The 26,537-nt window shown below is 41.0% G+C and overlaps 1 protein-coding gene across 3 annotated transcripts in view; it reads left to right on the plus strand.

Moving 5' to 3' along the window:
- Mtmr3 (myotubularin related protein 3) overlaps nucleotides 1-26,537 on the plus strand; it is a 138,272-nt gene that overhangs the window by 69,805 nt on the left and 41,930 nt on the right. For 2 of the 3 annotated variants that reach the window (XM_045133001.1, XM_045133003.1), the window contains 4 exons: nucleotides 2,611-2,663; nucleotides 12,308-12,398; nucleotides 17,447-17,536; nucleotides 17,910-18,026. In XM_045133001.1, coding sequence (XP_044988936.1) covers nucleotides 12,396-12,398; nucleotides 17,447-17,536; nucleotides 17,910-18,026 — 210 coding nt within the window. In that variant the 5' untranslated portion in view covers nucleotides 2,611-2,663; nucleotides 12,308-12,395. Of the gene's footprint in view, nucleotides 1-2,610; nucleotides 2,664-7,256; nucleotides 7,339-12,307; nucleotides 12,399-17,446; nucleotides 17,537-17,909; nucleotides 18,027-26,537 lie in introns of those variants that run through there. The other variant, XM_045133002.1, reaches the window with a different exon arrangement.

Raw genomic sequence — 26,537 nt, forward strand, 5'->3', positions numbered from 1 at the left:
GTTGTCCAGCTCCTTGGACTCCTACCCTTCACTTTTTTCTTTCTTTTTTGGCTTTTTAAGGTAGCCCAGGCTAACTTGGAATTTACTAGGTATTTTCAGGCTGGCCTGGAACTCTGAGCAATCCTCCTACCTCTGCTTCCCAAGTACTGAGATTAAAGGGATGTGCCACCATGCCCAGATTACTCCCCCCTTTTTTTTTTTCCAAAGTGGGGTCTCACTCTAGCTCAGGCTGACCTGGAATTCACTATGTCATATGAGGGTGGCCTTGAACTCATGTGATCCTCCTACCTCTGCCTCCCAAGTGCTGGGATTAAAGGTGTGCGCCACCATGCCCGGCTTACCCTTCTTTTCTTGATGATATGTCCCTTTTCTGAGTCTTTCATTTTTAAAATTTTGTTTTATATATATTATAACAGGTTGTATACTATTATTCCCTCTTCCCAATGATTCTTTAATTTTTATTTATTTTATTTACTTGCAAGAAGAGAAAGAGAGAGAGAATATGGGCACACCAGGGCCTTTAGCCACTGCAAACAAACTCCAGATGAAGGCACCTCTTTGTGCATCTAGCTTATGTGGGTACTAGGGAATTGAACCTGGGTTGTTAGGCTTTGCAGGCAAGCACCTTAACCACTGAGCCATCTCTCTAGGCCTTTTGATATATTTGATATATTTTTGTTTATTATTTGTAAGTAGAAAGAGAAATAGGGAGGAGGGTGGGCCTACCAGGAACTTTTGCCACTGCAAACAAACTCCAGATACATGTGCCACTTAGTGCGCCTGGCATAGGTACTGGGGAATTAAATCTGGGTCAGTAGGTGTTAATTTTTTTGTTTGTTTGTTTATTGAGGTAGGTCTCATGTTAGCCCATGCTGTTCTGGAGTTCACTATGTAGTCCCAGGCTGGCTTGGAATTCATGGCGATCCTCCTACCTCTGCCTCCCAAGTGGTGGGATTAAAGGTGTGTGCTACCACACCAGGCTTAATTTTTTAAAATTTGAGTAATGACAAAAATATGACCCATGCTAGCTGGGCTTGGTGGTTTATATCTGTAAATCCTGTACCTAGGAGGCTAAGGCAGGAGGATTGTGATTTCCAGGTTAGCCTGAGCTATGTATGGAGTCTCTGTATCCAAAAATAGCTGGGGTGATGGAGAGATGGCTTAGCGGTTAAGCGCTTGCCTGTGAAGTCTAAGGACCCTGGTTCGAGGCTCGATTCCCCAGGACCCACGTTAGCCAGATGCACAAGGGGACACACACATCTGGAGTTCGTTTGCAGTGGCTGGAGGCCCTGGTGCGCCCATTCTCTCTTTCTGCCTCTTTCTCTGTTTGTTGCTCTCAAATAAATAAATAAAAATAAAAAATATTTAAAAATTCTAAAAAAACAATAACAGCTGCATGATGGCTCATGTCTTTAGTCCCAGTACAAGGGAGGCTGAGGTAGGAGGATTGCCATGAGTTTGAGGCCAGCCTGGTGGTATAGAGTGAGTTTCAGGTCAGCCTGGGCTAGAGGGTGAGACTGGGGGGGTGGGGATACAGTTCTGATTCTTTAGTTTTAACATAATTGTATATCTCATTTATTCATGCAACTTTATGTCAATTAAACAATGAGTTTGTGCTGGATATGGTAGCTCAAGCTTGTAATCATAGCACTCAGGAAGCTGAAGCAGGAAGATTGCCATGAGTTTGAGGCCAGCCTAGGCTACTTGGTAACTACCAGGTTATCCTGGGCTATAAAAATGAGACCATATTTCAGAAAAAGAAAAGAGAAATAAAGCCAGCAAAACAAATAATCCCCAAAATGATGAATTATGTCTGCAAATACTGAGAGAAATTGTTACAATGAAATTAGTTTGATTAGGTCTCTCTCTTTTTTTTTTCCTGTTAAGTTTAGATTGTTATGTAGTGGCAAGAATTCTTTGTACTTTTATATACCAAAGGCTCTCTTTTTTCCTTCCCTTTCCCCTTTCCCTTCCTTTTCTTTCCTTTCCTTTTTCTTTATTTGAGAGAGAGAGAAATAGGCCAGGGGTGCAGGGGAGAGGGCCTCCAGCCACTGCAAATGAACTCCAGGTGCGTGTACCTCCTAGTGCATCTGACTTTTGTTGGTCCTGAAGAATCAAACCTGGGTTCTTTGGCTTTGTAGGCAAACGCCTTAACCGCTAAGCCATTTCTCCAGTCCCCAAAGGCTTTTTTCCTTAAACAAAAAGATCTCTTGGTAGGAGCCAGTCATGTGTACAAAAGACCTTAAACTAGCTGGGCGCTGTGGTCTGTGCCTGTAAACCCAGCTACTGGGGAGACTGAGGTGGGAGAATCTTAGTTTTTAAAGCAACTTTGCTGGTAGTAGCAAATATTTTTCTAACAGGAATGATAATTGCTTGATTGAGGAAATTCTGAAATAGGAGTATCTTTAAGTTCCTGGAAAGCTCTGTGGTTTCTGAAGGCATACTATGTCTTGACTGGGAACATCCTGTACAATTCTAGGATCTGAAGTCCCATCAATAGTCCATATGCAGCAATTTTAAAATTTGTTGGTATGCAGAGAAAGGTCTTGAATGGACCTTAAGGGGCTAATGGTAGTTGTCATCATAAAATATTTGGTTTTTGCTTTGCAGATTTTCTTATGAAACCTTCCAGTAGAAAAAGCTTTCAGGAAAAACTTCAGTTGGTAAGTTTTTTTTTCCCTTCATACTCTGTGCAGATTTGAAGCCAAGAAAATTTATCTACATATTGATTTTGTGACTCTTTGGCCCCGTACATACTTAGATGGGTTTTTCTATGTTAATTTTAATGTTTCTAAGTATTTAGGTTTTTTATTTTCACTAAGACCAAATTAATTTTCCCATGTATATTTGTAGCATAATACAGTATTTTCAATGCCAGAAATCTTTTTTTTTTTTAAGTTTTCCAAGGTAGGGTCTCCCTCTAGCCCAGGCTGACCTGGAATTCGCTATGTAGTGTCAGGATGGTCTCGAACTCACAGCAATCCCCTTACCTCTGCCTCCCAAATGCTGGGATTAAAGGCGTGTGCCACCATGCTTGGCTCAGTACCAGAAATCTTTTAAAATGCAATTTGGTGAGTTGTTACACTAATCTTTTGTCTAAATAGTCCTTATTAGTTTAGGGCTTTTAAACTTAAAACTTGAGTTTTGTTTTTGGTTTTCTTAAATTGCTATATATTTTTAATAATTATATATATATTTATTTTTATTTTATTTTTTATTAGGGAGAATATATGGGTATGCCAGGGCCTTCAGCCACTGAAAACAAACTCCCACACACATGCACCACTTTGTGTACCTCGCTTTATATGGGTCCTGTGGAATCAAATCTGGGTCCTTTGACTCTGCAGGCAAATGCCTTAATCGCTAAAGCCATCCCTCCAGTCCTTTTATACCTTTTTAAAAACTTTATTTTTTTGAGGTGATGGGGGGGGAAGGAAAGAGAGAGAATAGGTGCACCAGGGCCTCCAGTCACTGAAGATGTACTCCAGAAGTATTTGACACCTTATGCATCTGGTTTACCTGGGACCTGGGGATTGAACTTGGGTCCTTAGGTTTTGCAGGCAAGTGCCTTAACTGCTAAGCCATTTTTCCCCAAATTGTTGTATATTCTTATGTGAAAATTAAGACCTTATTACTAGAGTTAGTCTTAGAAATGTGATGTTTAATTAGAAAGAAAAGTTCTAGGCTGGAGAGATTGAGCAGTGGTTAAATGTGCTTGCTTGCAAAGCCTGATGGCCTAGCTTCTGTTCCCCAGTACCTGAGTAAAGCTAGAGGCACAAAGTGGAGCATGCATCTGGAGTTTGTTTGCAATGACAAAAGACCCGGATGTACTCATGCTCACTTACTCTGTCTTTTTTTTCCCTCTCTCACATCAATTAATAAAAATACCTTAAAAAAAAAAAAAAAGAAACAGGGGCTGAAGGATGGCGTAGCAGTTAAGGTGCTTGCCTGCAAAAGCCTAATGACCCAGGTTCGATTCCCCAGCACCCATATAAAGGCAGGTGTACAAAGTGGTGCATGTGTCTGGAGTTCGTTTGCAGTGGCTAGAGACCCTGGTGAGCCCATTATCTCTCTCTCTCTGTCTCTCAAATAAGTTTTTTTTTGTTATTGTTTGTTTGTTTTTTTGAGGTAGGGTCTTACTCTAGCCCAGGCTGACCTAGAATTCACTGTGGAGTCTCAGGTGGCCTCGAACTCATGGCGATCCTCCTACCTCTACCTCCCGAGTGCTCAGATTAAAGGTGTGCGCCACCATGCCCAGCTAGTAAATACTATGTTTTAAAAAGAGTAAGTTCTGAAAACATTGGCAGTCTTTTCACCATTGTAGTTGTAATCTTAGTCCTGCTTCATAATAAATACTTTTTGTAGGCTAGTTTTTGTCTCTTATTATGTCTTATAACTGCCTCATATCTGCTCAATTTAAGGAGATATATTCCAGTTGTACTTGGCATGGGGTGGGGGGTTGCTTTGGTTTTAAGTTTCTAACTCCAAAGCATTTCCTTGATAAGAGCCTTTGGCTTGCAAGGATCTAATTCCTTAGAATGTCATGCAGGACTCTTTACAGATTGGTTTGTAATACATCTCTTACAAGCTAGATTAACCTGTTCCTTACAACCTAGTGCATCTCTTCTTGTAACCTGTTTGGCCTAGTTCCTGTCTTTCAACTACTTCCTGGTATATTTTATTGTCTAATTCTGCTGCGTGTACCCTTTCTGTTTCATCTTTGTCTTACAGCTCAAAATCTTACTGATTGAACCTTTAAAAGCTTAATTTTTTACATAGCTCCTTTGGGTACCTAGGTCAGAATACATTTCTTTCTTTTGTGTTACCATGGAATTACAGTTTCACTTCCTGCAGGTGGAAAACAGCAGCAAGAGAGTGAGCTGAGCTCTGGCAAGAGGGAAGCTGAACCATTACGCCCCAAAGTCAATCCCCAACTCATCACCTCTAGCAAGGCTCCACCTCCCAAATTGCCACCAGCTGGGGATTCAAACCATGAGCTGGGGACTCAGTGGGTAAAGACACTTGCTTTCAATGTCTGCAGGCCTGGGTTCAGTTCCCCAGTAACCACATAAGCCCAGACACACAAAGTAGCGTATGCATATGGAGTTCCTTTGCAGCAGCAAGAGGCCTTGATGTGTTCATTGCCTTCCTCCTCCTTTTCCTGCATCAAATAAATAAAAAATATTTAAAATATTTAAAAATAATTCAAAACACATGAGCTTATGGGGGACATCTGATTCAAACTTACCACATGAGCTTATGGGGGACATCTGATTCAAACTACCACAACTGGGAGATGACTTAGTAGTTAAAGGAGCTTGCTTGCAAGACCTACTGACCCATCTTCATTTTCTCAGTGCCTACATAAAGCCATATTCAAAAGTGGCACTTGTGTCTGGCGTTTATTTTCAGCAGCAAGATAAACACATGTGTAAATAAATTTAAAAAAAAATAAGATTCATCATCTGGGCATGAGTGTGCATGCCTTTATTCCCAGCACTGGACAAGTGTAGAGGTTGGAGGATTAGCATGAGTTCAAGGCCAGCATGGGACTAAAGTGAGGTCCAGGTCACCCTGGGCAAGAGTGAACCTTACCTTGAAAATAAACAAAACACACAGCAACAACAACAAAAAGAATCATTACTTCAAAAATATTGACTTAGGGCTGGGGGTATGGCTTAGCGGTTAAGAAACTTTCCTGCAAACCAAAGGACCCTGGTTTGATTCCCCAGGACCCATGTAAGCCAGATGTACAAGGTGGCACTTGCATCTGGAGTTTGTTTGGGGTGGCTGGAGGCCCTGGCCTGCCAATTTTCTCTTTTGCGTATGTGTTCTCCCCCCCCCCCCTGCCTCTTTCTGTCCTATAAAATTAAAAAAAAAAAACTGAGGCTGGAGAGATGGCTTAGTGGTTAAGGCACTAACCTATGGATTGCCAGGTCCCATGTAAGCCAGATGCACAAGGTGGCACATGCGCCTGGAGTTCATTTGCAGTGGTTAGAGACCCTAGTGGGCCTTATTCTCTCTCTCTCTCTCTCTCTCTCTCTCTCTCTGTCTTAAATAAATAAATAAATAAAATCTTTAAAAATAAATGAAAATTAAAAAAACTAAAAAGAATAGTGTCTTGTTCAGGGATGTGACTAGGATAGTTTTTGTGGCTTTTGAGGTAATAATGGAAACAATCTAAATGCCTGACCAGTTAGTGTGAACTGGTAAATTGGGATAGAACGAAAGACTGAGTTGCCATCCAAATGTATGCACTAATTATTGGAATAAAGTGAGTTAGAGAAAAGGAAATGCAGTCTGATTCTCTCAACATCCCTATGTGTGTTTTTATATATGCATAGAGAAGTTCTTGGACAAAAGTATAAAATAGTTAATAATGGTTGTACTTAGGTATAAGGTGAGCTGAAAGGCAGCAAAGGCAACTTATTAAAATAAATGATTAAAGGGGCTGGTGAGATGGTTTGGAAAGTATTTGCTGCAGGAGCATGAAAAGCAGTTTGGACCCCCAGCACCCACATAAAACCAGGTATGACGGTGTGTGCCTGCCATTTCAGCTCTGGAGAGGCAGAGGCGGGAGGGTCCCAGAGGCTTGCTGTCCAGCTAGTCTGGTAGAATTGATAGAGAGCGAATTATGAAGATAACCTGCATCAACTCTGGCTTCCACACCTGCACACCCATGTGAACACACACATACACATGCCAAAAATATTAAAAAATGATTGAGTTATAATTCACTTGCTGCATGGCTCATCAGTTTAAAGTATGTGATCCCGTGGCTCAGTGTCATATATTCAGTTAGGGAGCCAGCACCACAGTCCATTTCAGAGCATTTGCTTCATTTCTAAGGGAAATCCCATACTCCCTAGCAGTCGCCACCCTTACTGTGCCTCTCTGCAGGCACTAAGCACCACTAATCAGTCCACTTCCTTTTGTCAGGAATCGTACCAGACTTCCCTTTTCTGGAGTGCTGTCATTTTTGTGACTGTCTTCTTTCACTCAGTATAACTATAATGTCTTTGAGGTTCATTCATGTTGAAGTCTGCATATGTCAGTAGTGTTCTTTTCTATGACTGAACAGTCTATTGTTCTAATAAGCGGCATCTTGTTTTTCTGTTCATCTTGTTAATGGCTATTTGTATTGTTTTCCATTTTTTGTCGGTTTTGAATAATGCCATTACAAACACATGTACATGTTTCCATGTGGACGTATATTTTTGTTTTCTAGCTTAGGTAAAGGAGTGTAATTGCGGATCAGGTGGTTTGATCATTTGAGGAGGGTAGTGACAATTTGTAAAGAAGCAGCACCTCTGATACTTGTGACAACATTGTGAGAAGGTACTTGATTATTTTTTACACCTGTGTTTTAAAATTCCTTACAAGGTGCCTGCATTACTTAAAAAACTTTAAGCTGCTTGCCAGACTAACAGTCATGACTTAGTTTCTTTTGTGCTTTTTGCAAATGAGGTGCTGCATTGACCCCTGTTTCCTGAAGATTGGTCATATCTGCTCTTGGAGGTTTTCAAGGAAATTGTCAGCAGTTTCTTCCTTCATATTGATTGCAAACTTCTTCATGGTCTTGGCTTATGAATTTGGAATTCTTGTATTTCTCTTAAAGCAGCACCTCCTCCCTTTTGTTTTTGCAGTGCTGGAGATTGAAACTGATACCTCATTGATTACCTCTGTTTTGACCTATTTTTATGTGTTTTTTAAAAAAATTTTCCTTCCTGTATTATAAACCCGAAACTTGCTTAGCTTCCACATCCAGGCTTTTACCTCATCCTCTTATTACATTCCAAAATACTATTCAGATCCTTATGTTTTCTTCTGCCTATATTGCCTGTGTTTTAAGTCCAATATCATTCCTTTCCTGTAATTGTCATGTGTGTGTGTGTGTGTGCGCGTGCGCGTGTGCGCCAGGAGTTGATGTGTGTGTCTTCCTTGCTGGCTTACTGACTTGTTTGTTCATTCATTCACTCAGTCTAGAGACAGAATTTCTCACTAAACCTGGAGCTCACAAATTTGCCTAGATTAGATAGCCAGCATGCCATGGGGTTCTCCTGTCTCCACTTAATTCAGTGCTGAAATTACAGGTATATGCCACCAAGCCCTACTTTGATGTGGGCGCTGAGTACAAGAACTACTACTGAGTCACCTCCCTAGGCCTGTCCTGATTGTCTTTATCCTTAATCCTTTTCCTCCTATAATGTATTCACACATCAGCCAGATTTCTTTTAAAATCATAGCATATCAACCTGCTGTTTTTTTTTTTTTTTTGTTTTTTTTTAATTTGAGAGCGACAGACACAGAGAGAAAGACAGATAGAGGGAGAGAGAGAGAATGGCGCGCCAGGGCTTCCAGCCTCTGCAAACGAACTCCAGACGCGTGCGCCCCCTTGTGCATCTGGCTAACGTGGGACCTGGGGCACCGAGCCTCGAACCGGGGTCCTTAGGCTTCACAGGCAAGCGCTTAACCGCTAAGCCATCTCTCCAGCCCATCAACCTGCTGTTTAAAACCAGTCACTGGTGCCTCATTGTGTATGGAATATAATTATGATGGTTGAGATTGGTTAACTTGACAAGACCTAGAATCACCTGGGAAACTAGCCCCTGGGCAAGCTTGTGAGGGATTATCTTGATTGGATTAATTGAGGTGGAATACTTTCCTTAACTGTGGGCTGGTGAAACCATTCTTTGGGCTGTGGTCCTGGACTGAATAAAAAGGAGAAGGTAGCCGAGCACAGGCATTCTTCTCTTTGCTTTGTGACTGCAGAGTAAATGTGATTAGCTACCTCCTGCTCCTGCCATCGTGCCTTTCCTAACATAGTGGATTGCAGTCTTGAACTGTAAGATGAAATAAGCCTTTCTCTCTGTGTTGTTTTTGTCACGTATTCTGTGGAAGCACTGAGAAAGGCAACTAATACAGTAATCTTTACCCTCTGTGCTTAATAGACCTTTTGTGTGTGTAGTTCTCCAACCTGAGGTGTGCAACTTCATTTCTGGTTGATTGCATTTTAGCTTTAGTGGCTTCTTTTCAGTTTCTTAAATACGTCAGGGTCTTTCTGGACCCAGGAACACATACTAGTTTCCATACCAGAAGATTGTAACTTTTCTCATTGTCTTGTTTAAAGTAGGCATCTTATACCCCAAAGTTGTGTCTGTCTCACGCTCCTTGTTTCTTTGTACACTGATCTTTTCTATCGGTTGCTTTGGAATATAAGCTGTATTGTTATAGGAAGCAATGCAGTGTGATATTCTGTGTGGCATAGTAGGTTCTTGGGGTGAAAAAAAATGGAGCCAAGTGTGGTGGTTTGAATGAAATGCCTCCCTTAGGCTCATGTGTTTTGAATATTTGGCTCCTCACTGATAGCAGTTTGAGAAAGCACTGGGGCCTTTGGGAGGTGGAGCCTTGCTAGAAGAGGTGTGTCGTTGGGGGTGGGCTTTGAAGTGATAAAACCCAGCTCCAAGCCCAGTCCTTGCATTACTTCTTCCTGCTGATGTGGAGATGTGCTCAGGCTTCCTGTTCAGGCCTCTCATGCAGACTGTAAGCTGAAACAAATCCTTTCCTCCCATGAGCTGTTTCTGGTCAGGTGTTTCATTCTAGCAATTGCCACACCAGGGTGGTGGTACACACCTTTAGCTCCAGCACTCAGGATGCTAAGGTGGGAGGATTGCCATGAGTTTGAGGACAGGCAGAGTTTAGCTATGAAGAGTTCTAGGTCAGCCTGGACTAGAGTGAGACCCTGTCTCGGAAAAAAGGTGTGTGTGGGGGAGATAAAGAGATGGCTTAGTAGTTAAGGCACTTGTCTGCAAAACCTAAGGACTCATGTTCTTCTCTCCAGGTCCCATATAAGCCCAGACACACAGTGACATAAGTGCACAATGTTGCACATGTGCACAACGGGGCACATGCATCTGGAGTTTGATTGCAGTGGATGGAGGCCCTGGCAAGCCAATTCTCTCTTGTATTTAAAAAAAAAAAAAAAAAAAAGCTGGGCATGGTGACGCACGCCGTTAATCCCAGCACTCGGGAGGCAGAGGTAGTAGGTTTGAGGCCATTCTGAGACTACATAGTGAATTCCAGGTCAGCTTCAGCTACAGTGAAACCCTACCTAGGGAGGGGGAGGGGAGAAGAAAAAAAGGCCAGTCTGTGAGGCTTGCCTCAGAGCAACAGCAACAACAAAAAAGTGTGTGTGTGTATACATACATATATGAAGGTACTGGGGACAAAACTTAGTTAGGCAAGTACTCTAATTATTGAACCGAGTACCCATCCCTTGGTCATCTGACAGACTTTTTTTTTTTTGAGTCTACTATTTTTTGGCATAAAGCCAGTCATCTCTGAAGACTCGTAATGCTGAGTAGCAAATCTTTGCAGTACTCATGAAAACATTAGATTGTTGGGAAGATAGCTTATGTGTTTAAAAGACTGCTTGAGTTTACTCTGATTTGTAGTTCATTGTCACTGAAGGTGAGTATATTTAATTGGGATATCTCATTCTGTGATGCTTGTGTATTTTCTCTAAAATAATTTTTTTGTGGAAAAATATTAAGACATCAGATGCATATTGATAAGTGTATTACTCTTGGTTTTATGATGGCTAAGACTTTAAATTTTTTAATTTGCAAGCAAAGAGAAGAGAGGCAGTAGGGGGTGGGGAGTTCCCCTTGCCACTGCAAAGTAACCCCAGATACATACCCTACTTTTTATTTGTTGTGGGGGGTGCAGATAGAATAAGCGCTGCAAACATACTCCAGATGCGTGTGTCCCCTTGGACATCTGGCTTTACGTGAGTCCTGGGGAATTGAACCTGGGTCCTTAGGTTTTGCAGGTAGGTGACTTAACTGCTAAGTCATCTCTCCAGCCCTGCACTGTTTTTTTGCATCTGGCTTTACATAGGTACTGGGGAATTGAACCCAGGCCTCCAGGCTTTTGCAAAGTACCTTTAACTGATGAGCCGTCTCTCCTGCTCTAAGACTGTGACTCTTTAAATTAGTTCTTTACTATATAATTTTTAAAAATATACTTGTTTAATTGACACAGTAATTGTATATACTTATGGGATATACTGGGACATTTCATGTACACAGTGCTTAATAATCAGATTACTTATTATTGTGTTCTGAACATACAAAAAGCTCTGCTATTTTGAAATATTGTGAACTATAGTTACCCTACTGTGCTGTAGATAATTAGAAGTTACTCCTCTATCCAGCTGTAGCCTTTATTCATTAACCGCCCTCTCTAAATCCCTACCTTCCTCCCCATGCATTTTCTATACTCTGGTAACTACTGTTCTATTTTCTGCTTTTTTGAGACCAACTTTTTAGGTTCTGTGTATATGTAAAAATATGCAGTATTGTTTTTCTGTTCTTGACCATATGTCACTTAGCATAATGCCCTCCAATTCCTTTCATGTTGGTTAAGAATATATTGATGACTTTTCTCCCTCAGCAGCCTATATAGTATTTTATAGCACTGTGGTAGCTAGCCAGCAAGCAGAAGGCTTCCTTCCAGCCCAGTACTAGCTTGATTTCTCAGTGTCTAGCAACCAGTATATATGGTGACTTCAGCAATAGGGCCTTACATTTTTGTTGTGATGGACTAATGGGATTTTGAAAGATTATAGCAATAAGAAAAAAAGCCTCATTATGTGAAAATTTGGGATATAGAAAAGTAAGGGTGGCAGTGGGGGTGGGGGGTAGTTCAATAGTTGAGGGTGCTTGCTTGCAAAGCCTGTTGGCCCAAGTTTGTTTTTGATTCCCTTGTCCCAGGTAAAGCCAGATACAAAGTGTCAAATTTTTCTGGAGTTTTTTGTAGTGACAAAAGGTCCTGACACATCCATCCTTTGTCCTTACAAATGAAAAAAAAATTCTTAATAACAAAGAACAGAGTTGGGTGTGATGGCGCATGCCTTTAACCCCAGTACTTGGGAGACGGGGCTAGTAGGATTGCCATGAGTTCAAGGCCACCCTGAGACTACATAGTGAATTCTAGGTCAGCCTGGGCAAGACTGAGACCCTACCTCAAAACTCCCCCAAACAAACAAAAGAACAGAGACAATTTTTTGAGGTAGGGTCTCACTCTCACCCAGGCTGACCTGGAACTCACTCTGAAGTTCCAGGCTGTCCTCGAATTCACAGTGATCCTCCTACCTCTGCCTCCCAAGTGCTGGGATTAAAAGCATGTGCTACCATGCCCGGCTCGGGTCAAATTTTATATCCATGTATATGCACCTCCTTTAACTGGGCTTGACAACTGAAGAAAATTATTGCCAATTTTGCCTTTTTTTTTTTTTTTCCTCAAGTAAAAGATCTCAGCATAAGAAAAAGGAGAGCCTTGCCAGACACTGAAGAAAGAACGAGGATCTCTCCTCCTAATCTGGGCCTCCTATCATGGTGAGTATAAGAAGATAAGAAAATTAGAATTGAACAATACTGACAGTGAACATTAACAAATCCATTTGTGTTTTTGTAAGGCATTTCGTTTTTCATTTTTCTAAAACTCTTATCCGTGGGTATATAGAAAGCAGCTTCATTTCTGTTCACTGAATCTTGCAAGCTGGATACATATCACATTTTAAGTAAGCTATTGGAAAGCAGAGTTCTCATAACTCTTCCAGGAAGCTGGTTTGGGGGTATAGTTCCAGTGGTAGTCTACATGCTTGAAGGTCTCAGTTTTACTTCCAAAGAAGAAAAAGCTCAAAAAGAGAGGTGGGGGGATGGGCAGGAGAAAGAATAGGGGTGCCGGGGCCTTCAGACCCTGCAAACGAACTCCAGGTACGTGGGTCACCTTGTGCATCTGGCTTATTTGGGTACTAGGGAATTGATTCTGCATCTTTAGGCTTTTCAGGCAAGTGTCTAACTGCTAGACCATCTCTGCAACCCATAAACACTGTTCTGATCCTTTAGCAGCTGTGCACACACCTACCTGTATCGTTGGCAAAGTAGAGCACATGATGGACATGACATATACAGTGATTTGTGGGCCACTTAAGGCCCAGTATAGGCAGAAAAGATGGAGCAGCAGGCTGACCACATTGCATCAATCCTGAGGACATATAGACAGTGCTTCAAGACTGGAAAGAGAAATTATTCTCTATCATGTTGTTGGATTTTTACCTTAGGATATTTCCTGTATCTCAACTGTTTCATACTGGTGCACAAAGAGGGAATTGAAAATACTATGTTAACTTCAAGCTTCATTGGGGACATGTGTAAAATGTTTTTCAAAATTAAAAAAAAGCAAAACAAAACAAAACAAAATATTAGTTGTGCAGAAATGGCATATTAGAAGGAAGAGAGGTAATATTCCCCCTGTTTAACAGGGGCCAATGTTTGCTTAATTTGTGGTCATTGCAACTTTCGGATTTATTCTGTACCCAAACATTGATGAACTTTTACTGTTACTTTTATGTCATTTGTATTTTCAGATTTTCCAGGTTTTTTAATGAATTGAACATGTGTTTGTAGTTATAGGGAATTCATGCTAGTGCCAATGATGGGCTTTTGAAAGCAGCTTTGTTCGTATTGAGGGTTTGTTCTTGATCATAGGCCACACAGCTAGTCACAGCATGGTCTTCCTGAGCTGCCGAGGCCCATGTGGTTGCTGCATCCAGACACACTGTGGTGGTGCCTCTATAAGATAGTTGTGGTGCAGTGGGCTGTACGTCGTCTTAAACTGTTTTTTTTTTTTTCATAAAGCAGCATGATGGCAAACTTTACATTTCTTATTTAGATTTCTAACACCAGAATTCATGGGTGTGCAGATTTTAGTCTGACTGGTCTATGTCATATTTATATATGTCTTAAGTATTTAGAACGTATAACATAATTACACTTCTATTTTATTTCCTTATGTTCTCATTGGATTCCTGGAGATGATTTTATCACCTGTGGAATATCTAAGAAGTTGAGCCATTGATTCACTTAACTAGGAATGATGATGTTCTGTCATTTAGATTTTATGTTTAATTCTTAGTTTTTGAAGAAAATTCTTCAAAACTGAGGTGCTTTGTTTTATTTTAGTTTTTGGCTTTTTGAGGTAGGGTCTCACTGTAACCCAGTCTGGCCTGGAATTCACTATGTATCCTCTCAGGGTGGCCTTGAACTCACAGCATTCCTCCTACCTCTGCCTCCTGAGTGCTGGAATTAAAGGAATTAAAGTACCTTTTAACACCTGGCCCTGCTTTTGTGTTTTTTGTTTTTAACTTTTTATTTTTATTTATTTATTTGAGAGTGACAGACGGAGAGAAAGACAGATAGAGGGAGAGAGAGAGAATGGGCGCGCCAGGGCCTCCAGCCTCTGCAAACGAACTCCAGATGCGTGCGCCCCCTTGTGCATCTGGCTAACGTGGGACCTGGGGAACCAAGCCTTGAACCGGGGTCCTTAGTCTTCACAGGCAAGCGCTTAACTGCTAAGCCAACTCTCCAGCCCCTTTTGTTTGTTTTTAATGGAAAATCTCAAGCCTGTTTATGGGGAGAAAGTGAACTGTTGCACAGGTCATTCAGCTATAGAACTCACTTCATGGTTACATGCTCACAGCATCACATTAACTAACTTTGTGACGTCAACATAAATGGGGCATACTCTCCAGCTTATTTGATTTATCTACGGAAAGTAAGCACTTCATGCTCTCATCTTGCTGACCTGATTCTCAGTTCTTATATTGAAAATGACTCTATTTTCAGTTTTTAGTTGCTACTTTTGTGAAATTGGTCTCTCTCCCTCTGTCCCTCCTTCCTTCTTTACTCCCCACCCCCCCTTTTTTTTTTCTTGTATTTTCCAGGCATGGTCTTACTTTAGCTCAGGCTGACCTGGAATTCACTATGTAGTCTCAGTGTGGCCTCAAACTTATGGTGATCCTCCTACCTCTGTCTCCTGAGTTCTGGGATTAAAGGTGTGCACCACCATGCCTGCCTCTCCTCTTTCTTAAAGGCTTACTATGTTATTTTAGTTCTGAGGTTCTAAAGGGTCAGCAGAAAACGTATGTCAGAGGTTAATTTAGAGATAAAGAGCCCCACTGTAAATATCTTAACAACAGTAAAAGTTCAGACTTTACACACTTATGTTAAGTCACAAAGCTAGTTAATGTGGTACTGACAAGTTATATTTTAAGTGTTAAATTTATTTTTGTTTTAATTTGAGAGGTAGAGAGGGAGAGAGTGAGAATGGGTGCAACAAGGCCCTCAGCCATTGCAGAGGAACTCCAGATGCATGTACCACCTTGTGTGTCTGGCTTTATGTGGATCCTGAGGAATTGAACATGGGTCCTTTGGCTTTGTAGACAAGTGCTTTGACCTCTTAAGTCATCTCTCCAGCCCCTAAAGTGTATTTTTATGTAAGAACTTAAATGCATATGTGCACGGACCAGGGCCTCTTGCCACTGCAAACACACACCAGATGTTTGTGCCACTTTTTACATCTGACTTACATGAGTATCTTGGGAATTGAACCTGAGACTATAGGCTTTGCAAGCAAGTACCTTTTAACCACCAAGCCATCTTTCCAGTCCCCTCTAAGAACTTTTAAAAGTCTTCCTGTGTGTGCTTTATCTCACTTCCTATCTAGTATTCTTTTTTTTTAATATATTTTATTTTATTTGAGAAAGAGAGAATGGGTGCACCAGGGCCTCCAGCTGCTGCAAATGAACTCCAGATGTATGCACCCTCTTGTGCATCTGGCTTACATGGGGCCTGGGGAATTGAACATGGGTCCTTCGGCTTTGTAGGCAAGCACCTTAACGGCTAAGCCATCTCACTAGGCCCCCTAGTAGTTACTGTTTCATGATAAAAGTTTTCTAGATTCAAGACTTTCCACATCTTGTCTCTTTAGCTTCTTAAAGTTTTTTTTTTCCAGGAGGAGTCTCACTATAACCCAGACTGACTTGGATCTCACTCCATAATCTCAGGCTGTCCTCGAACTCACAGAGCTCCTCCTACCTCTGCCCCCCACCCCCCGTGGTAGAATTAAAGGCATGCGCCACCATGCTCAGCTTCCCTTTAGCTTTAAGAGTAAATACTCTGTGTTCTTTAGGTCAAGAACTGTGTTGTAGGAATGAAAATAAGTTTCTGAAAACAAAGCTAGGTAACAGAAAAATGAATTCCTTTAAATGAATGACTGCCCTTATTACTCCTTTACTGTTCATTGACCTCAGACGAAATGAGTGGAAAGAGTTGAAATAGTACAGATGGCAAAAAGTTTTCATCTATCAAATAAATAATTGGTATTGAAAGGACTGAAGCCATGTATAAAGGTTTGTATACCCTAGGTAATTACACTTTCAGGGATCCCCCAAGCTATATTATTAGGTGTAATATCTTTTTTAAAGAATTGTATTTGTTAGAGAAAGGATAAGTATGGGCATGCTAGGGCCTCCTGCCATTGCAAACAAACTCCAGATGCAAGTGCCACTTTGTGCGTCTGGCTTTACATGGGTACTGGGAAATCGAACCTAGGATGTCAAGCTTTGCAAGCAAGGGTCTTCAAATGCTGAGTCATTTCTCCAGCCCCAGCTATAACCTCTTAATCCTACTGAATAGTTCATTGGCCCTAGAGAAGTAATAGCAACATACCATTTCTGTCTGTATTTTTTATTTTATTATTATTATTTTTTTTTTCGAGATAGAGTCTTGCTCTAGTCCAGGCTCTGGAGAGAATGGGCACATCAGGGCCCCCAACCACTGCAAACGAACTCCAGATGCACGTGCCACCTTGTGCATCTATCTGGCTTTCATGGGTCTTGGGGAATCGAGCCTTGAACCGGGATCCTTAGACTTCATGGGCAAGCGCTTAACTGCTAGGCCATCTTTCCAGCCCAAATTTATAACTTTCAAAGAGAAGAAAAATATCTTGTCTTCTTCAAAAATAATCAATACCAGCCTGTTAGTGTCTGAGAAGAGACATGTAATGTCTGACAGGTTTTGTGTCCGTTTGTTTTCAGCTTAGTCCTATCTGTGGTGATCATATATTTGGTCCTATTTCAAATGCCTGAGATAACTCGGCTTTAAGGAGAAAAGGTTTATTTTGGCTCATTGTTGTGGCAGTTTCAGCTAATAGTGTGTGATGAGGCAGTACATGGTGTGAGAGCATGCAATGCAGTAGAGGAAGCCTTAGAAGGAACACGATCCCCACCTCCCCTTTTGGGATACAACTACTGATACAACTTCCTCCTGCCAGACCCGCCACCTCCCACCGTGCTGTAGGCTAGCAGCAAAGTCCTGGACATGTGGGCCTTTGGCTACTGCTACACAGTTCATATTGGTATCTAGTATATTAGACGGACACTTTCAGGGATGAGGCTTTTTTGGGGGGGCGGGCCTTTCTACTTATTCCAAGGCAGTTGTTGGATTGTTATTGTGATTATGTAAATGCACATGGGGGAAAACAAACCAAATATGAGTGACTGAAAGTTCTTGAATTATTTAAAGATTTTGTCGTTTTCCAGGATGAAGAGACTCGGCACAGCCTAGAGTGCATTCAGGCCAATCAGATCTTTCCTAGGAAGCAGCTGATTCGGGAGGATGAGAATCTTCAGGTAATCATAGGCCACTTTTGACTGTGTACTGTGTACTTAGCATCATAGTCGTGATGCAGCAAAGCTAATGGATTAAAATAATGGATTATTTTTCTCTTAAGTCATGCACGTAAATGCAAGCTAGAAACTGTCTCATTTTAGCAACTTATTTCCTGAGAACTCATTGTTTGAGATCATGGTGTCATTCATTTAGAAGTCCATAATTTGAATAAGTATATTTGAATTAGGTGGACATATACCCATCCTCCTTAGTACTTTAAACTTAGATAACAGGATTTACCATTTATTACCATCCATTCATCCACCTGAATAGCATTTAAGATTGGGCTTTTGTGCTTCAGAACTCTGAAGGGTTTCTCTTTCCATTTTCAAGGTTCCTTTCCTTGAACTTCATGGAGAGAGCACAGAGTATGTGGGTCGTGCTGAGGATGCCATTATTGCCCTTTCTAATTACAGACTTCACATCAAATTCAAGGAGTCTCTTGTTAATGTAAGTGATTGTCAACTGTTTTCTCTGTGAGGTAGGCAGGAAGTTGAAAAACTTGGTAATATTCCAGAGAGACAGGATTGGGTATGCGAAAGCACCATTTATAAGACTGTGTTTTTCTTTCAACTTCACATTGAAGGGATAAGTTGTTTTTTTTTTTTTTAAACCAATTCTATGCTTTATTTAAACAAGGCATCTTGTCAGCTAAGATTAACACTGAATGATTTGCATTAGGTAGTGCTGTATTAAGCTTTATAAAGGTGAAGACTGAGTAGGCCCCCTTCCTACCGCTCTTTAGTAGTTACCAGCTGATTCAGTTGAGATAATTTCCTGGGTCTTAATGTCAGAAGAGGAGCTCTTTGAGCTCATTGCAGACTCTCATTATAGGATAGAGTTACTCTAATGGCCCCTAAGTGGTATAAGTACAGATGTTAAGTACATGTTAATTTGCATAATGGACTATATATTACCAAGAAAAAGGAAAGCTTTCAATTCTTAATTGTCCTTTTAAGTTATGAGGGTCTCCTCAGTAAACTTGTTCTTTTAGCATACTACTGGTATTAGTAATCTTTGTTTTTTAAAAGGGGAAATTATTTATTTGACAGAGAAAGAAGGAAAGAGTGAGAATGGGTGTGCCAGGGCCTCCAGCCACTGCAACCGAACTCCAGACACGTGTACCCCCTTGAGCATCTGGCTAACGTGGGTCCTGGGGAATTGAACCTGGGTCCTTTGGCCTTGTGGGCAAGTGCCTTAACTGCTAAGCCATCCTTCCGGCCCGGTATTAGTAATCTCAAATGAATTCAACAAAGGCCACAAAGTTCATGTATTTCTACAGATTGAGTGTTTTTGTTTTCTGTATATGAATGCTAACATGGACAAATTTATTAGAATACCTTATATAAGAGCCCAGGACTACACTTCCATTCAAATTACCTGATTTGGGGTTCCCTTGGAGTTTTTTTTATTTATTTATTTATTTATTTATTTATTTATTTATTTATTTATTTATTTATTTATTTATCTGAGAGCGACAGACACCGAGAGAAAGACAGATAGAGGGAAAGAGAGAGAATGGGCGCGCCAGGGCTTCCAGCCTCTGCAAACGAACTCCAGACGCATGCGCCCCCTTGTGCATCTGGCTAACATGGGACCTGGGGAACCAAGCCTCGAACCGGGGTCCTTAGGCTTCACAGGCAAGCGCTTTACCGCTAAGCCATCTCTCCAGCCCCACTTGGAGTTTTATGAAATCTGTTGCTTTCATTCATTTTACCTTTCTCTAAGTTACCTAACTCCTCATGCATGCTTCATTCTATTTAAGACAAGGTCAGAGGCTGTCATTTTCTTAGTAGTAGATGGTGTTTATTAATTCTTTGTAGCTATACATTTTTGTTCTGGAGCCATGTTGACTTGAATTCCTTCTGCCTTCTACATTTGGGCTATGATTATAGGTATTATGTCTATTTTCTGTCTATCACTAAAACTACACACCAGCTTCTTCAAGGAACAAAATGAACTATGTTCATAAGGCTCCATTTGGATTTGAGTGGTCATGACTCAAACCATAAAGTTGCAGCAATCTAAATTTCCCCTCTATCTACTATGGGAGTCAGTGATAAGTAAAACTACTACTCAATTTAATTTTGTGTTCTTAAAGCGGCTAAAATCAGTGAAATTGTAATTAAGTTGCTTATGATAATTTCATAACATTGTATTTTCCCATATCATCCTCTATTTATCAGCTTACTAGGTTTGGGCTAAGTATTTGAAGGGCTATTTTTAGATTTGTTTGGCAATAGGGTCTGTTGGAAGGAATCATGTCATTCACCTTCTTAGAGCTTTCAGTGTTTCTTTTTTCCAAGGAGGTCAGATTATTTAATAGTGTGATGTGAGGTTAGGATACCTGGCCCCTGCCAACTTTCCTGCCTGCTTTCCTTTTTCCTTTTGTACTACTAAGGTCAGCCTTCCTAGACTGTCCAGACATATGTCACTTCTTCAAATTTTCCCTTCTTTCCTGCCCAAGAAATCTCTTACCATCTGTCAAAACTTAGTCCAGGTGTTAACTTTCCCTGACAAGCCTTATTTAGTGCCAGTTCCCTCCCTGACAGTGACAGAAGCTGTTTCTGTCTTAACCACACGTTTACAGCGTTTACTAGACATGTTCTTGCTTATTCATCTTTGTATCTTCAGGATCCAGCATGTCTCCTGAAGTTACGCTATACTAAATGAAGTAGTATAGATCTCAAATGCGAACTAGGCTATTTTTTCCATTTTGGATTTGAAGTTCATTTTAGAACTACTAACGTAAACACGTTATTTTGTTTTGTCACTTTTTTTCCTCTATGATGTATAAGTAGATTGTTTACTGGAATTGCTGTTCTCCTATTGTGATTGATACATGTTTGGAGAAACTGACCACTGCATTTGCTTTTGACCTGTTCGCTCACATGAAAGCGTTTGTCTCTAGCATAACCCTCTAAATCCAAGGCTTAGAGCTTGCATGTAACTTAAAAATCTCAAGAAATCACCTTTACAGAGAAAAATGATTATGCAAAAGTATTATGGTATGGCAGGGACTGTAAGCATTTCATACTGAGAGACACTAGGGTTTCTGCATATCAATATGTTAATCTCATCACTGTCAGCACTAAGGTTCCTGGAACTTAAGGTCACCCCAGGAAATAATGCATGGCTTTTCCTGTATCAGGTCCTAGATGGTCTGGGTTGCCTGTCCCCCACTTTTCTTCCCTTTTTCTTTTCTCAGCAGATAAGTCTTTCAACAAAACATGTGAGATCAAGTGACCCTATTAAAGGTTATTTTATCCAAATCAAACACATTTAAACCATTAGAACCCAAATGTACCATCTCTATTATGGCATGCATGCCCCACTTTGCATTATTTAGCACTTTAGAAAATGACTTGCCATCAAGTTTTAAATAGCTACCTGATATCATATTCTCTTTTAATTTCACAGCACATTGAGTAAATAAAATGTGTTTGTACATTTAGATACTAAACACTTATTCTAGTCTATGCACATTTACTGAATACGAAGTTTACAGTTTATGGATAAAGAGCTGTGAAGTTCATTTGTAGCATTTTGGACTATGAATTGCTCTGATGCTTTGTTTTCCCCAAACTATATTTCTTTGAAGCTGAGATAATTTATAAACCAGGGTTCTAGTGGGATTTATGAAAGTTTAAAACAGTTTTTGTTGTGTAATCCAATAGACTCCTCCTCAATCTGCTGCTTCTGAAATTCCAGTAAGTAGCATGATAACCTAGGTGATTGCTGCACTGTGCTTGGAATAAAATTGTTTTGAGTTGAGTTGTTTTGCATATCAGCAAAATGTGTCTTCTCTGCATGTGTCTCTTCCCTTTTTCCAAAGTTCTAGTGCTATGCTCTGAGAATAGCTTTTGGGGTGAGGGTTAAGTCCCACAGTTTATATATAAGCAATGGAATTATCTTTAAAAAATGTAGACAGAGCCAGCCATGAGGGTGTACACCTTTAATCCCAGCACTCGGGAAGCTGAGGTAGGAGGGTCACAATGAGTTTGTGGCCAGCCTGGCACTACAGAGTTGGTTCCAGGTCATCCTGGCTATATACAGTGAGACCCTGCCAGGGTGGGGGGGGGGGGGAGAGCAGTCGATTGAGAGGGCTGTGGAGATGGCTCGTCACTAGAGGGCTTTCTAAGCAAGCATGAGGGCCTGAGTTCCAGCCCCAGCACTCTCATACAAAGCTGTGCACAACAGCAAACGCCTGTAATCCAGTAATGGGGAGGTGTGAAAGCAGGAGGATCTTGAGGCTTGTTGGCTTAGCTAGCTTAGTCAAATTGGTGAGCTCCACACTCAGTGAGAGACTCTGTCTTAAAAGTATAGAGTGGCTGGGTGTGGTGGTGCACGCCTTTAATCTCAGCACTTGGGAGGCAGAGGGAGGAGGATCACCATGAGTTTGAGGCCACCCTGAGACTACAGAGTGAATTCCAGGTCAGCCTGGGCTAAAGTGAGACCCTGCCTTGAAAAACAAAAACAAAACAAATAAACAACAAAAAAGTTATATATAAAGTGATTGAAGAAGACACCTGATGTTGACCTCTGGCCTCTACACACATGTTTACATAAAATGTAGACTCGAGTTTTATACAGAAATAATGTATTAAACTTATCACCAGTATTTAAGAAGACATTAAAACTTTGTTTCCAGCTCAATTTGTCAGTGTCTTAGGAGAAAGGTGGCAGTATAGCAGCTGGAAACATCTTTCTTTAGCAGTTCTTTGTTTAACATGTCCTTTTCATTCCTCATACACTAAGAGGAAAGTTCATTGTTTGTTTGCTTGTATTGAGATAGGGTCTTTCTATGTAGTCTTCGTAAACCTGGTATTCACCTTGTACCCCAGGCTGGCCTCAAACTCGAGCAATTCTCCTTTAGCACGTTGAGTGTTTGGGTTAAGGCATGAACAGGCACACTTGGCTTTAGAAGAGGTTTTGTTAATAGCTCATTTCTTTTGGCCTATTATTCACTTGCCAGCAGAGGCCTTTGAAAGCAGTGCTGGAAAGGCTGCTTGTTTATATCCACGATGAACTCTGGTATTACTTTGTGACAGTCCTCCTCCCCAATGTACTTGTGGTGGTGGTGTTGCTATTGTTTTTGAGGAAGGATCTCCCTCTAGCCCAGGCTGACCTGGAATTTGCTATGTAGTTTGAGGCTGACCTTGAACTCATGGTCATTTTCCTAGTTCTCCCTCCCAAGTGCTGGGATGAAAAGTGTGCACCTCCACACCTGGCCCCAATTTACTTTTATGTTTATTTTATTTATATAGTTTTTGCTTTTATTATTATTATTATTATTACTATTTAAGATAAGCCTTCACTCTAGTCCAGACTGACTGGGAATTCACTGTGTAGTCTCAGGGTGGCCTTGAGCTCATGGTGATCCTCCTACCTCTGTCTCTATCTCCATAAATGCTGGGACTAAGGACATGTGTCACCACATTCAGCCTCAATTTACTTTTTTTTTGTTGTTTCTTAGATTTTTATTTTTATTTATATATTTGAGACAGAGGGAAAGAGAATGGATGTGCCAGGGCCTCTAGCCACTGCAAACGAACTCCAGATGTGTGTGCTCCCTTGTGCATCTGGCTAATGTGGGACTTGGAGACTTGAACCAGGGTCTTTTGGCTTTGCAGGCATGTGCCTTAACCGCTAAACCATCTCTCTAGCCCTCAATTTACTTTAAAAATATTTTTATTTTATTTATTTACTTTTGAGAGAGGAGAGGAGAGAGGGCCTCCAGCTACTACAAGTGATCTCCAGACACATGCGCCACCCTGTACATCTGGCTTATATGGATACTGGTGAATCAAACCTGGGTCCTTAGGCTTCTCAGGCATATGCCTTAACTGCTAAGCCATCTGTCCAGCCCCCAATTTACTTTTATTTTTTATTTTTTTTTAAACATTTTTTATTTATTTAATTGAGAGTGACAAAGAGGCAGATAGAGGGAGAGAGAATGGGTACGCCAGGGCCTCCAACCACTGCAAATGAACTCCAGACACGTGCACCCTCTTGTGCATCTGGCTAACGTGGGTCCTAGGGAGGTGAGCCTTGAACCGGGGTCCTTAGGCTTCACAGGCAAGCACTTAACCGCTAAGCCATCTCTCCAGCTCCCCAATTTATTTTTAAATGAATAATTTTAGTGCCTAAATACTTCATAGTTTATTACATATCAAGGTTTATATTCTGTACTGGATTTATTTTCACCATGTTATACCATTTTCTTTTTCAGATGTATATACAAAATTAATCCCATTCATACTATAAAAATGGCTATTAAAAAAAAAAAACTTTATTTGAAAGAAAGAGGCAGAGAGAGGGAGAAAGAGTATGGGAGCCCAGGGCCTCCAGCTACTGCAAATGAACTCCAAACACATGCACCCCCTTGTGTATCTGGCTTACATGGGTCCTGGGGAATCAAACTGAGGTCCTTTGGCTTTGCAGGCAAATGCCCTAACTACTAAGCTGTCTCTCCAGCCCCAAAATAGCTATTTTTAAAAAACATATTTTATTTATTTATTTGAGAGGGAGAGAATGGGCATGTCAGGACATCCAGCCACTGCAAATGACGTCCAGATGCATGTGCCTCCTTATGCATCTGGCTTATGTGGGTCCTGGAGAATTGAGCCTGGATCCTTTAGCTTTGCAGGCAAAACGCCTTAACTGCCCAGCCATCCCTGCAGACCCAAAGTGGCTAGTTTTAAGAAAGGTAGAGATTTTGTCCTTAAACATAGGCACACACATACATCTAGAATGAATTGAATTGAGGAAGTATATAGTAGAGAATGATAGCAGAACCTTCCAGAATGTGACAGTACTGTGGATCTTTAATATCGATGCATGCCTTTTAACATTTTAAATTGCTCTTTTGCTTATTTGAGTTGATGTTCTTATGGGGTTTGGTGCCCATGATAAAACTTACGGCCCTTTGAAGACTTGATTAACAACATTGAATGTGTTTAGTGCATTCTTAGAGCATGGATTTTGGTGAACTTGATTATAGCAAAAAGTACTGTAAAGAGAAAATTAACCTGGCAAACAGGAAATGAAAGAGAAAGAAGCAAAAAGAAAATGAGTTGCTATGAAACATTGAATCCATGAGCTATATATAGAGGGCTCGAAATGATTTTAGTCGTCTTATCTTTCTCTGTGGATGAGATTGCCTTTAAGGAATTTTGGCTTAAATTGCTTTCTCTCTTGAGGATATCTGGCAGAGAAGTCCACTTATTTGTGAAGGTAGACTCAAGTAGAGCTAACACAGAAGAAAAGGGCAATCTTAGAGGAAGAAAGAAAAGCAAACCAAATAATATATGGTAGAAGGAACCTAGGTGAGAAAGCATGGCTCCTGACTCAGATTTTGCTGTTTATCATGTAGTAGTTTAACCTTCCTGGGCTAGGAAGTAGGCAGGCTCTTGAGTCTTTAATTCTTTGCTTATGACAGTATATACTGGGTATGTGTCAATCATAGAAATATTAAGTATATATATGTATATTTTTATTCTAATGTATGAGGAAAATTGAGAAAGCTAGAGCAGTGGTATACACCTTAAAGTGTTTTGATCAGCTAAGTGGAGAGAGGCTGGAGGGCAGCTCTGCCTTCATGGAAGAAAGAAGAGGCAATCTGAGGAGGGAGCACTGAGGGTAGATTTGTACTTGATACAGACTTGGAGGTTTCTCTTATCCCTTCATTCTTTCCTCTTCTACTACATATTCACCTTCCCAGCATGTAACAGTCTGGGGTTTGGAATCTCCTGTTCTCTACATCTGTGCCATCAGTCTGATTTATATTTTAGGTAGTGACATTTTGCACCTTCTGGAGTATTGTTCTTATTCTGGAAGTTTGGGCACAGACCCCAGGGCTCTGGTAGAGTGTAGAGATGAAAGTCTTAAGGAAAGGCACTTGCAGGGGACCTGGCATGTAGGTGACTGCTGAGAGAACAACCCCTCAGGACGTGTAAAGCTCACTGTTGCCCACTCCACTCCAACTAGAGTCCACCTGAGGCTCACAGAGAGAAGCAGGCAGCATGTGTCTTGGTGAAGGGTTAGAAGAGTGACACTATAGAAGAGTTCAGGATTTTCAGTTGCTAGGACAGTGGCCACTGGTTTTTTTTTGGGTGGGGGGGATGGGGGTAGGAGAATTAGGTAGCTAATTTGCAGGAGCACATTTTTTTTTTTAAAGACAGTAAGTCAATAATAAAAAAAATGGGAGTCTGAAGCCGGGCGTGGTGGCTCACGCCTTTAATCCCAGCACTTGGGAGGCAGAGGTGGGAGGATTGCTGTGAGTTCAAGGCCACCCTGAGACTCCATAGTGAATTCCTGGTCAGCCTGGGCTACAATGAGACCCTACCTCGAAAAACCACACACACACAAAAAAGGGAGTCTGTTACAGAGCATCTAAAAAGTCTGGCCTAGAGTGGGTCAGTATCCTCTAGTGATCTATCTTCTTGATTTCCATATTTTGGTTTTTCTTGGTAGGGTCTCACTGTAGCCAAGTCTAACCTGGACTTCACTGTGTAGTCTCAGGCTGGCCTCTGGCTTATAGCGATCCTCCTACCTCTGTCTTCTGAGTGCTGCTATTAAAGGCGTGTGCCATCATGCCTGGCTTCCATATTCTTGTTTTATAATCTTTACTGACAGTTGAGTTCTCTCTGCTACCTCTGCTGCTGCTTAGATGATCAGGCTCTTGGAAAAAAGTTTTTAGCCAAGGCTGCCCCAGTATCTAAGTACTACAAGTGTATGAGAATTTTTACAGATCATAGACATAGAGAAGAATGCTTTAACCCTGAGGATAAAATTCTTGTCATTTCTCTGTGTAATTTTTTTTGGCTTCCTGTAATGTGTGCCCCCATTTCTTTCTTTCTTTCTTTCTTTTTTTTTTTTCATTTTGGCCTTCTAGTACTGGGCTTCTTTTTGATTGAGCTTCCTTGGTTCTGAAAGCTCTCTACTGGTTCTGGCAGATGC

The sequence above is a fragment of the Jaculus jaculus genome, chromosome 13 (genome assembly GCF_020740685.1).
Source record: "Jaculus jaculus isolate mJacJac1 chromosome 13, mJacJac1.mat.Y.cur, whole genome shotgun sequence".
NCBI classification, from domain to species: Eukaryota; Metazoa; Chordata; class Mammalia; order Rodentia; family Dipodidae; genus Jaculus; species Jaculus jaculus.